The 13,562-nt window shown below is 47.0% G+C and overlaps 1 protein-coding gene across 27 annotated transcripts in view; it reads right to left on the bottom strand.

The window, feature by feature from the left end:
• Positions 1-13,562, bottom strand: part of BANP (BTG3 associated nuclear protein) — a 124,575-nt gene that overhangs the window by 100,424 nt on the left and 10,589 nt on the right. For 16 of the 27 annotated variants that reach the window (XM_023228833.2, XM_023228845.2, XM_023228834.2 and 13 more), the window contains one exon: positions 372-528. In XM_023228833.2, the coding sequence (XP_023084601.1) occupies positions 372-459 (88 nt within the window). In that variant the 5' untranslated portion in view covers positions 460-528. Of the gene's footprint in view, positions 1-367; positions 529-756; positions 1,815-13,562 lie in introns of those variants that run through there. The other 11 variants (XM_023228843.2, XM_023228844.2, XM_023228846.2 and 8 more) reach the window with 3 other exon arrangements.

The raw sequence follows: 13,562 nt of genomic DNA, 5'->3' as shown, positions 1-13,562 counted from the left end.
ACGGGATTACACACGCAACATGGTAAGGGTCCACGACGCCGCGCACAGGAGATTACACACACATCATGGTAAGGGTCCATGACGCCACACACAGGGATGGGGCAGGGGAGAGGGTGTAGAACACACACACACACCCAAGGAGCAGGAGCAGAGACAGCCCTCGAGACAAAGTGTCACAGGGGCCCCCTCCAGAAGGGACGTGGGGCTGAGGCTGCAGGGGCGAGGGAAGGGAGGGGCCGACAGTGTTCACATCTCTAGGATTGAAACTTTTCATATACAGCATGCATTACTTTGACTTCTGCTTAAAGAAAAGAAAATAACTGGAGCAGCTTTTAGTTTTTCAAGAATAATGAGAATAATATTTCACCTACTGTCCCACAGCTCTGTACCTGGGTGGTCAGGGCTCAGGTCTTCCACTGCAATCTGAACCACATCCGCCAGGTCGTGTTCAGACATCATCCAGAGCACAGGAGAGTGGCCGGTCAACACGCAAGAGTTCAACTCGAAGAGGGGCTGGCTTTTGGTCACCTACCAGACAGAAGCAAAGGAGGAAGAGAGGACATTAACCATCACCACATGTGAAATGATGAAAACCACGAGCCGTGCACATGTATGCAAAAGGCCGTAAATGTCTGTGGACTTTTACATGCAGGGTTCTTCTTGCCTCAAACCACCAAAAGGTTAGTTTCTTTGAAAATTAACAAATAGTTGAAAACGCCACCCGCTGCCTCATTCCTTAACCACTGGACAAGTCACCAGGGCCTCTCCATTTCCACTGCATTCCTCATGCCCTTCCAAAGCCACCTTCCCAACACTGGCTGGGAAACATCCTCTCCCTCAGCCCCAGACTCCAGTAGGGCCTGACTGCTTACAGCAAACGTCCTGTCACTTCCTGCTCCCGTGGGGCCTCAGCCCTGCTACACTCACCACACCCCAGAAAGCAGCATCCCACCCACAGCACACCACTGGTCTCCATGGTGATATACCATCTCTCCTCCCAAATCTCTCCCAACTGACCCCACTGGTCTCCATGGTGATACGTCATCTCTCCTCCCAAATCTCTCCCAACTGCACGCTTCCATCTAGACTATAACCCATGCTCCGTTTCTGCTACCCCACAGGCCGGCGGAGTGGCAGCACCTCTGTTCTGCTTTCTTTCTGCTCTCAGGTTCTGTCCTGAACCCAAGCAGCATCGTGCCACCATGACCAAGGGGGAACCACCTGTCCTGTCCACAACTGTGCTGTCCGGGGTGGGGCTATCCCCGAGCCTAGCACAGTGTCTGAAACACGGTCAGGGGCTTTCCCCCAGCTCCTGTGACTCTGATTAGGCCTCAAGAGAACTTATTTTCCAAAGTAAAAATGAGGCTGCATCATTCAAACTACGGTCTATGGACACACAGATCCAAATATAGGACTCCAAATATAGGATGTCGTTGAAATGGGGAATGAATGTGACCATAATTTTTTTATCAGATTATACTTTATAATTATTGACACATAAATGGTATAAAGTAAACTGTCTTCCCTGAACTACACTATACACTTCTTAAGCGCAGAAACCCTGTGCCCAGCTCTGTACAGCACAGCTCCTTTCATCAGGAAGAGTCCGTTCGCTGTCCCTAACCAAAACCCCATTGCAGAAGGAAAAGTGGGGTTTTCAGGTCACACGGTTTCAACTCGAGCCTATTCACAACTTCTGTTAATGGATGAGTCCCAACAGGAATGAAATCACAAAAGCAGGCCTCACTCGTGTCCTTAAATCCAATAAAAAATGCAATTTCTCCTCTCCTTTGTCTAGGTTTAAATTTTACAGCTTAAATGGCAATAGCTCTAGAATTTCTTTTTTCTTTTCTTTTTTTTTTTTTTTGAGATGGAATTTTGCTCTTGTTGCCCAGGCTGGAGTGCAATGGCACGATCTTGGCTTACCACAAACCTCCGCCTCCTGGATTCAAGTGATTTGCCTGCCTCAGCTTCCTGAGTAGCTGTGATTACAGGCACGCACCACCACACCCAGCTAATTTTGTATTTTTAGTAGACACAGGGTTTCTCCATGTTGGTCAGGCTAGTCTTGAACTCCCAAGCTCAGGTGATCCACCTGCCTCGGCCTCCCAAGGTGCTGGGATTACAGGTGTGAGTCACTGTACCTGGCTTCAGTTCTAGAATTTCTTGGGGATAACAATTCGTGGAAGAAGGAGCCAAGTGCTGTCTTAAATCTTCCTTTATTAGTAAAAGCAATATTTTTCACAAATGTGTGATCAAATACAAGATCTATAAAATAACAAAGGTATTTTTATTCCCACCTTATAACTTTACACAAGATTAGATGAACTGAGGAAACATAAATTAATTGTCCTCAACAACAAAAAGAGCAGATGACAAATAACTGGAGGGGGAGACACAAAGCCTCAGAGGGACCAGCACTGAACCTCTAAAAAGTCCAGCTGAGAAAGACAGAATGAGACAGATGTTTAATCTCCCTAAATCCTCCCATACAGACACACAGAGCTCCAAGGATAGCAAAACCAAAATCCAGGTCAACACCGCCAACAGTACGAGGTTACAGGATATTCCTCAAGAACCCCAAACACAAGCAGATGGGGACATTGGAAGCCACAAGGTCAGCATGGCACACGGGTGTAGGACGGAGGAAGCAGAGGGAAGCAGGAGCCAGGCTGAGAGCAGCAGCTGTCGGATCCACCAGGAGACCCACACAGGGGCCTGCAGGGCTGACCCAGAGGCCCAAGTGTTCTGGACCCCAAGCCCTCTCAAAACTCATTATCCAAAGCTCCCTTTTAGGCCAAACACATTGAAAAGAAATGGCCTGGAATTGAATACAAAATGTGCAGGGCATGGAAACTACAGACCAAGGAACATGAAAGCTAATGAAAGGTGGGAGGGGAGAATGGAGCCTAGAGAGCTGAGAAAATAAGTTGCTGCATTTTTAAAACTTTAAAAAAACAACACAGGAAAGAACCCCAAAACACTGAAATTAGAAAAATGATTCTAAACCAAGCCTCCATTCTGAGCATTCAGAAAAGAAAAAGTCATATAAAAATGAGCAACAGAAAGTACTGAGGCCAAATATCATGCAAAAATAACACGTTTCTTAAAAGAATAAGAAGCAAAATAACATCACTGCAGACAATGAAAACATTCTAGAAACATATGGCCCCCAAAAAGATGAAAACTAAAAAAAAAAAAAAAATCCTGATAATTCAAAACAAACTGAAATACATTAAACACATAACATACCATTAACCAGAAACTAGCATTAGAAAAATTCAGAAACAGGGTGCTAGAACTCAGAATATATTAGAAACAAAAGAAAAAATAACTTCAGAAATGAAGCCTAAACTAGAAGAACCTTAGAACAAATAAACACAATGGTGCCTTAAGAAAAACAAAATGACAAAATTTTCAAGAATAAAAAAGAAATGAAAGAGATGAAAAAAGCTCAAGAAAATAGTAGCACATAAGACAGGAAAAGAAGACCCAACACATGTATAATAGGAGATGCTAAAGATGAAAACTGGCCAGGCACAGTGGCTCACGCCTGTAATCCCAGCACTTTGGGAGGCCGAGACAGATGGATCACGAGGTCAGGAGATCGAGACCATCCTGGCTAACAAGGTGAAACCCCGTCTCTACTAAAAAATACGAAAAACTAGCCGGGCGAGGTGGCGGGTGCCTGTAGTCCCAGCTACTCAGGAGGCTGAGCCAGAAGAATGGCGTGAACCCGGGAAGCGGAGCTTGCAGTGAGCAGAGATCGCGCCACTGCACTCCAGCCTGGGCGACAAAGCGAGACTCAGTCTCAAAAAAAAAAAAAAAGGATACACCACAACCTAGGGGAAAAAAACAAAAACAGAATCACCGACACCAAGATCCAGCCCAACAAAAACATTATTTAAAGAAAAATTCCTTTAGCCATCCAAGCAAAAGATTAGGTGACTTACAATGGAAAGAAAATTAGATTATCAAACTCCAACAGAAAAAAGGATTAGCATATTTAAGACACACAAGGAAAGAAATATGAGCCAAAAATTTTATATCCAGACAAAATTACTTTCAAGTATAAAGGCAGCATCCAGTCCTCAGAGGACAATATTCCCAAAATCCCCTCCTGAAGGCACTAGCAACAAACAAACTTCGGAAAACCAAACCACTGGAGAGGCACCAGGAAGAGCGGCTAGCGGAGCGTCCTATCTCCAGACAGAACTGAGACAGAGGAGATGAAGGAGCGGTATGCAAGGCTATGTGCTAAACGCAGACACAAGGTAACTGCTTGAAACTGGGAGGAACTGGGAGTACATATAAAAAACAAATGTAGCAACTTTCAAAAACTAACAAAAACCAATGTTACAATGTTCATTCAGTGGCCATACCAACTGGTAGAGTTCTTTCTTTTTTTTTTTTTAGATAAGAGTCTCACTCTGTTGTCCAGGCTGGAGTGCAGTGGCAGGATCTCAGCTCACGGAAACCTCTGCCTCCCGGGTTCAAGCGATTCTCCAGCTTCAGCCTCCCGAATAGCTGTGATTATAGGTGCCCAACAGCACACCTGGCTACTTTTTGTATCTTAGTAGAGATGGCGTTTCACTATGTGGCCAGGGTGGTCTCAAACTCCCAACCTCAGGTGATCCGCCCACCTCAGCCTCCCAAAGTACTGGGATGGGGATGACAGGCATGAGCCACTGTGCCCAGCCGGTAGAGTTCTTTCTGAGAACACCTTGCCTTGTGTGCAATTCTGTCATCCCTGATGCCCTTGTGAACAAGGAAAAGCAGACTATCAACAACGGTAACAACTTCACCAGATTGAAAGGGAAATATTTTTAAATTCATGAGCTTATAATATTATTAAGCCTTTAATTTTTTAATGGTAATTTAAAAAATCAAGCATTTATTCTGCCTTTCTATACAAATCATATCACTGAAAAACCAAATCATAAGCAACAGAATGTTTCTCTGTATAAAAGTATTCCAACAAAAGAACAGTCATCATTTTGCAATCCCTGATGAATCAAGAATCTAGGTAACAGAGGCGGCTGTTACCATCAGAAAAAGAAAAACACACACTACCCTGCCTCATTAATGAAGAATTCAACACCATCTATGTGGGAGGTTCCCCTACCAAACTAACAAACAAAAATGCTCAATCTAATTAAGCTTCTAGAATCCTAATACTTCCTAAGTGACAGGAAATACAGAGGCCAGAAGAACATGCTAAACTATACCACAGAAATGCAAATAGGAAAATCAAAATCAAAACTAGGAAACTCGGCCAGGCATGGTGGCTCACATCTGTCATCCCAGCACTTTGGGAGGTCAAGGCGGGTGGATCACCTGAGGTCAGGAGTTCAAGACCAGCCTGGCCAACATGGCGAAACCCTGTCTCTACTAAAAATACAAAAATTAGCAGGGCGTGGTGGTACACGCCTGTAATCCCAGCTACTAGGGAGGCTGAGAAAGGAGAATTGCTTAAATCTAGGAGGCGGAGGTTGCAGTGAGCCGAGATCGCACCACTGCACTCCAGCCTGGGCAACATAGCGAGACTCCGTCAAAAAAAAAAAAAAAATCAACCTAATCAAAAATGAGCATAATGAAATGAAAATGAAATTCCAGAAAAAGAAGTTATGTAAAGATAGTCAGGCCGGGCATGGTGGCTCACGCCTGTAATCCAGCACTGTGGGAGGCCAAGGTAGGCGGAACACGAGGTCAGGAGTTCGAGACCAGCCTGGCCAACATGGTGAAACCCCATCTCTACTAAAGATACAAAAAAATTAGACAGGAGTGGCAGCGCGCACTTGTAGTCCTAGCTACTCGGGAGGCTGAGGCAGGAGAATCACTCGAACCGTGGAGGCGGAGGTTGCAGTGAGCTGAGATCACACCACTGCATTCCAGACTGGGTAACAGGATGAGACTCCGTCTCAAAAAAATAAAGAAAAACAAAAAGATAGTCAATCTGTTGTGTAATTTTTTTAAAAAATTTTAAATAAGACACCATTTTTCACCAATCAGACTGGCAAAAACCACAAAGTATGATACACTTAGCCAGAAGATATCAGAAAACATGGCTGTTGCACTTTTGCTGGGGGTGTAAATGGGTACAACCTCTTTGAAGGGCAATAGCTATCAAAATGCTAAATGGCCACAGCCCTTAACCTGGTCATGCCCCACACAGCATTCAGCCAGCACATACATTCACATATGTGTGCAAAGACCTACATACAAAAAAAAAAAGAAAAAAAACCCATAACAAAACAACTTAAGGCATTGTTTTTAGCAGCAAAAGAATGGATGTCAGCATTGCACAGCTAAGGATGAATGTACCACGCACATCTTCAGGAGTCAACAAGAAGAGCCCCTGAGAAGCGGCTCCCAAGGTGCAGGATCCTGTGAATATCAACAGGGCAGGGCAGTGTGGACGAGGGCAGTGCAGATGACATGCTTTATTTTTAAGAAGTATGTTAGATACGTACAGGGTATTTCTGGGTTAAGATATACAAGACCAACAACAGCCTGGGACACGGGTGAAAAGGAAATTATTTTTCACTTTTCATCCTTTAATAATGTTTCCATTTTTATCATGTGCATTTATCACCTTTTCAAAAAGAAAAAGAAGTATACTTCTAAAAAAGGATCGGACAGGAAAATACGCAGATCTAAGTTGTGGGGGTAAGGTCCATTCTAACTCCACCTACGCACGCTCACATTCTTCAGACACTGGTGCTAAGATCAACACTGGGGTTGTGCTCAGCCTTCGGAGCTGCTCCAGGGAAGCAGAAGCCGCACGGCCTGACTGAGGTGCCCTGGCAGGCGCAACTAGCGTGAAACTTATGTGGTGACGCTACACCTGTGTCCTCTGAAGAGGACCTTTCAGCTCAGAGTCGCTGGTGGTCAGCTTGAAGATCAAAGCTACATGTCACCAATACAGCTGCCTTTTTTCCAAATTAAGAACCAGAAGCAAAGATTATTAAAGGGATAAAACTAAACCTTTTTTTTTTTTTTTTGAGACAGAATTTCACTCTTGTTGCCCAGGCTGGAGTGCAATGGCAAGATCTCGGCTCACCGCAACCTCCGCCTCCTGGGTTCAAGCAATTCTCCTGCCTCAGTCTCCCGAGTAGCTGGGATTACAGGCACGCGCCACCACGCCTGGCTAATTTTGTACTTTTAGTAGAGACGGGGTTTCACCACGTTGATCAGGCTGGTCTCGAACTCCCAGCCTCAGGTGAGTCGCCCACCTCGGCCTCCCAAAGTGCTGGGATTATAGGGATGAGCCGCCGTACCCAGCCAACTAAACTTCTTAATGAAACCAGTAGTCCTCAGTCAAAAACCACCCAACCAACCTTGGCATTGGTGCATTTAAAACATTTTGGGGTCACAGATTGCCTTCAGAACCTTAAAAAAAAAACAAAACAAAACACTACAGAACCTTTTCGGGCCAGGTGCACTGACTCACGCCTGTAATCCCAGCACTTTGGGAGGCCAAGGTGGGCAGATCACCTGAGGTCGAAGTTCGAGACCAGCCTGACCAACATGGTGAACCTATCTCTACTAAAAATACAAAAAAAAAAAAAAAAAAGCCAGGCGTGGTGGCTCACACCTGTAATCCCAGCACTTTAGGGGACTGAGGCAGGCAGATCATGAGGTCAAGAGTTCAAGACCAGCCTGACCAACATGGTGAAACCCCGTCTCTACTAAAAACACAAAAATTAGCTGGGCGTGATGGCGCACTCCTGTAATCCCAACTACTTGGGAGGCCAAGGCAGGAGAATCACTTGAACCCAGGAGGCAGAGGTTGCAGTGAGCCGAGATCGTGCCCCTGCACTCCAGCCTCGGTGACAGAGCAAGATCCGTCTCAAAAAAACCAAAACAAAAACCAAAAAACAATAAAATAAAAATAAAATAAAATAAAATTTACAATTATATTATCATTGCCAGCTGAGTGCAGTGGCTCACATCTGTAATCCCAGCACTTTGGGAGGAGGAGGTGGGCGGATCACCTGAGGTCAGAGTTGGAGAGCAGCCTGGCTAACAGTGAAACCCCATCTCTACTTAAAATACAAAAAAAAAAAGAACCTTTTCCAGGAAAAAGTACAGACAAAACTTTGCAGTTTCAGAGGCTTCCCTAATCCCAGAGACTCCTGGCTGCTGGTGCCAGTAACTGCTCTCCCCAGAGCTCATGGAAGAGCCCTGACATCTAGGTGTGCGGGGCATCAGACACGGACTTCCCTTGCCAGCCTGTCCCACAGCAGGCTGTGACACAAGCCTGGAAGTGGCATACGGAAGCCCCCGGGGAAACCTCCTTCAGGGGCCCTGGCCTCTGGCCTTGTCCCTTCTTCCTTGCTCCTCCTTCCATGACTGGTGCCAGGCATGGAAAGAGACAGCAGGAGCTGGCACCGAGGAGCAAAGCCCTGGAAGGAAGGAGCCCAGGCCCCTCCCATCCAGGGAGCTGCCCCACAGGCCCAGGCTGTCTGCCTCGGACTTCCTCAAAGCAAAGGAAAATAACCAACCATCTGGTTCAAAACAGGGTATTCTGGAGCCCACCACATGCAGCCAGACTAAACCCAAGGACATGCCCTGAGGCACTTCCACAAACGTTTGGCCCTGGGTCCCCAGAGTCCAGGTTAAATTCCTGCCTCCCTTAAGGGGCTGGTGGAAATAGCTTTAAATGTCCAATTCAAGCTTTTTCCTAGTTTCTAAAAGCTCTGCAAGTAGCTTCAGAAAATACTCTGCATTCACCATAAAATCCTGAATCCTAACCTCTTCCAAATGAGGACACCACACACTATTCAAGTTGTTTACTCAGAACGCCTCTGTTGCCAGGATCGAGTCATTTAAAATTCTGCTAACAGTAAAGATTTCAGTAGAAAAAACTAGGGCAAGAAGCCCAGGAAAACTGGAACACAGCAATGCCTGTGGTTGCTATTTTGGCAAATTAAATTTGCCATTTCTCAGAAGTCCTGGGGATAGTCCAGTCTTAATACAATAAAACAGCTGGACTGAGACTAATGCTCAAGCAAGCCTCTTACTGTGACGACTATTCAGAACCCTACCAAGTCCACCAAAAGGTGCAGGGCTCAGGGCACATACGGAAAAGCAGGGCCTACAGCCCAGAGTAACACCGTGAATGTCCAGCAGCACAGGAGTGGTGAAGAATCCATGCCCACCCAGACTGCCAGACTCCACAGAGTCATTCACATGGAGGAGACTGATTTAATCACGTGAAACAAAACGGAAAGATCTCCAGAATAGGACAGCGACAGGAAGGCATACAAGTGGAAAGTTGCACAGTAGTGCAGACGATATGATCCCAATTCTGCTTCCTAAACATGGTGTCCACGTGTGGTCATCTGTCCATGTGTGCAAACACGTACAAGACAGTCGGGGATGACGAACAGCAAACCTCAGGCTACCCAGAGCAGGGACGCTCCAACCGCGCGAGCCCCACTCTCCTGTCCACTCCGCCCTCCTGGACTGCTGAGCTTTCCATAGGCCTTATTTATTCATTACCTGTGAAACTGTTTCCAAAACAAAGTGATGTGTCTACAGACAAGGTCACCGACATCAAATCCTGATAAACTTTACAGAACCACCTTTAACCCGGCCTTAAATCCACCTCTCAGCCACCAAGGCATGGGGACCCACACATCCAGGCAGGGACAGGGAGAGAATCCACAGCCAATCAACCTCAGGTGTGCCTGATGCCACGAGCCCCGCCCAGCCTGCCCAGCCCTGCCCAGCCCTGCAAACTCTCCCTGCTCCTGGACCCTCTGCGCCTCAGGCTCAGAGGGTGATCCTGCTCTCCTCCCTCTCAGTTCCCAAGAACGCTCCTCGGGCATGTGCCCCACACCCAGTCAGCACCCCTCCCCCTGGTCCCTCAGCATCACCCTCACACACCCTTCCCCCACGTTGCCTGCCGCCCTCCTTCCTGCCCCTCCAGCCGCAGCCCCATTTCTCTGTTCCTTTTCAGATAAAATTCCTCAGACACCCCCCACCTGTACTTGCGGTCTCCATTTTCGGTGCTCACATCCCCTCAAGATCCCCCGCTTCGGGCTGTCACTCAGTTACTCCCCAAAAACTGCTCCAGCCCAAATGCTGCCCATGCTCTCCCCACCCCAAGGCCTGAGGGTCTCATTCCAGCTCCTCCCCACGCCGTCCTCCCTGCCTGGCCCCCACTCCTCTACTCTCTCTGCTGGTCCCACATCCACTTCCTAACTTGAGGATACCCAGGGCATGGCCCTGGGACCTCTGCTCAGTCAGCACTGACCCAGCGGCTCATCAACCTTTGGCTTCAGATACATCTCCATGCCAATGGCCCACACGGCTCAGACCTGGCACGTGAACTCCAAGCCACACAGCATACCACCTACTAGGCGTCTCCCCTAGGGGGCGTCTCCATTCTAACACGTCCAAACTGAACTCCTGGCACCCACCCCAGACCAACCTGTTTCTCCCACACTTTCCACCTCAATTTAAAGCAACACCCACTTCCCAGATGCTCAGGCCAAAACTTCAGTCCTCCTGGGTTCTCCTCTCCCTCACCCTGATCCGGCCTCATCTTCCAAGCCCAGCACTCCCAACCTAGACCCAGGCCAGCCCCTCAGACCTGGCTCACACGCGGCCATCTCACTGTCACCTGCACCTCTGCTGCGATCACAATAAAGAGCGCTCAGGCGTCATATAAAAACACACGCCAGGCTACGTCCCTTATCTGCTCCAAGCCCTCCGAGGGTTTCCCATCTCACGGGCCCTTTGCAGCACCTCGGGCTCTCCTCCCCGCCACGTTCGGCGCCTGCATTTGGGCCTCCGAACTGTGCTTTTCAGGGACACACCCAGCTCAGGGCCCTACCACGGAGCTGGCCGCCCCTGGATGCCTCCTGGACGCCTCGGCAACACTGATGTGCACGACAGCCCTTCCGGCTCTACTGTCTGACTTACTACACATCTGAAAGGTTTCTCTTGCTTAGTGTCTCCTGCTAGAAGGTGAGCTTCACGAGGACAGGAATCGGCATGGCTGTGTTCACGGCCGGGAACTGGGCCCAGTCCGCACCGCACCCAGTGAATACGTCTGTGATGAGTCCAGTGAGAACGCACCACCACTATAATTCCCCAATGCACAATGATGAATGTCAGAAATTCTATTTAAAAACCAAGGATTAAGGTTTTCAAAGTGTGTTGTGCCCATGTCCTGATTTCAGTAAGGACTGTGCTATAATTAAGTAACAAATCTAACTGCTCAGTTCATGAACGTGGAATCAGTGTGACTGACACACCTGACAGTGCCCACTCACTGTCAGCAAAGGCTAATGGCAGCTGGTCATTGGGTGAAACACACAGCTGCAAAGGTATTGAATTTTGCTATTACTATTTCAAAAATATTGGACACCCATAAAACAAAACCGCAAAGCCATGAGAAGAGGAATAAAAGGAAACCCACTGTAACTGGACATAAAACTTGGCTTTAACAGTAAAAGTTAAAAACAAACTGCTATAGATTATCAGTATCACATGAAAAACAGCAGCAAGGAAAGTCAAGCAAGGCTCCCTGTGTTCAACACCGGGGCCTCCTTCAACACTAGGATCTCCTCCGCTGCTGTCTAAGCCACATCACAGGCATCATTAGGGGGTCTTGTAATGTAATGAGTTTGTTCCCATCAGTACTTTTAGAGCAGACATTCTTCATAGAGCTGTTTCTTCTATCAACCCCTCAGAAAAGCCCTAAGGCTGCATCTGACTTGGACGCAGTTATTTCCACAGGAAGTGGAACAATATAGCCCAGATGTGTCACCTCCCAGAGCGGGGCTCTGACGTGGTGTGAATCACAGTACCTACCGTCATCAGATCCATGCAGAGCAGCCAGTCTAAAAAGATGCATTCCACAGCCATAGATACTCCTTACATGTCTTAAAGGGACCTACCTCACTTTATGGATGACAAAAATATGAACTGAGTATATTCCCTGCTGGCAAAAAGTTAGCACAGGGCCTGCACTGCACTCAGGAACTGACTGGGGAACGCCCAGGAACATGCACGAGTGAGGCGCCATCCTAAGCAGTCACAGTGCCTGCGGCCGGGGAGGGAAGATGCCTGAGACAGTAAAGTGACAAGGAGGGACCACAGCCACCAAGCTCCCAGCCCGTCCCCAGCTCGTCCTACCGCCCTTCTCCGATGGCTTCCGTGTGGAGACTCCCAGGCCACCTGAGTCGGAATGGCAAGTCCGAAGAGCCATAAAAATCAGGACAGGAACTCCCATTTAAAGACGAGACTAAGCAGTACCTGGTAAAAAGCTAAATCTCCAGAAACGAGGAAACTGCCAAGATATTAATCATTCCATTTAGTCAAATCCTCTTGGGATGTAAGTCTAGAAACAAAGAAATAATGAGAAAGGCAGGACGAACTGACATGAAGAAGTCAATTTTTATTAAACCGAGATACGTGAAAAAGTCTCAGCTTACTTCTTTTGCCCTAAATCAGTCTGAAGTGGAACGTACAAGAATGAGATGGGAAATAACAGGAAACAAGACTGGAAATGACCGATTAGATACTAGATAAGCAGGAAATCAGAAAGAAGCAAGAACACTTCTCCCGACGGCTTCCACTTATTCTTGGCATCATTCAGGCAACATGGCTTTTTCTTTAAGACGGCCCTCCAAACGTGTGCTTGCGGGGGAAAGGGGAGAAAAATTCAAATTTGTAAGTGAGTGGTCAAATTCCAAACCTGAACATATTAGCATGCATAATTTCACCTGAGCATGCATAATTTCTAGGGATACATCTTAAGAAACGTGTAGGCTCTAAGGCAGTAGTTCTGACTTTCCGGCCTCAGGGTCCTCTTCACCATCCTAAAGCTACTGAGGGTCCCGAAGAGCTTGTACTTGTATAAATTATACCTATCAATATTTGCCATATTTGAAATTAGAACAAAAAATGTTTGAACATTTGTTAATTCATTTAAAAATCATACAAATCAACACATTACATGTCAACGCTGCCTTAGTCCATTTTCTATTGCTATAACTGAATATCTGAGACTGGTAATTTATTACATAAAGGAAAAAAATGTATTTTTTTTTTTTTTTTTTTTTTTTGTGAGATCAAGTCTCGCTCTGCAGCCCAGACTGGAGTGCAATGGCATGATCTCAGCTCACTGCAACCTCCACCTGCTGGGTTCAAGTGATTCTCCTGCCTCAGCCTCCAGAGTAGCTGGGATTACGGGCGCACGTGACTGCACCAGGTTAATTTTTTTATTTTTAGTAGAGACAGGGTTTCACCATTTTGGTCAGGCTGGTCTTGAACTCCCGACCTCAGCTAATACGCCTGCCTCGTCCTCCCAAACTGCTGGGATTACAGGTATGAGTCACTGTGCCCGGCCTAAGAAATGTATTTCTTATAGTTCAGGAGGCTGGGAAGTCCAAGCTCCCGGGGCCCCATCTGGGGGTGCCTTCCTGCTGGTGGGGATACAAGAGACACCCAAACTGGCTTTTATTACAGACCCCCTCTCATGATCACTAACCCACCACAAGGAGAGCCCATTAGTCTATAAATGCACTAACGCATTCCTGAGG

The sequence above is a fragment of the Piliocolobus tephrosceles genome, chromosome 17 (assembly GCF_002776525.5).
Source record: "Piliocolobus tephrosceles isolate RC106 chromosome 17, ASM277652v3, whole genome shotgun sequence".
NCBI lineage: Eukaryota > Metazoa > Chordata > Mammalia > Primates > Cercopithecidae > Piliocolobus > Piliocolobus tephrosceles.
This window is presented reverse-complemented; position numbering and strand designations above follow the sequence as displayed.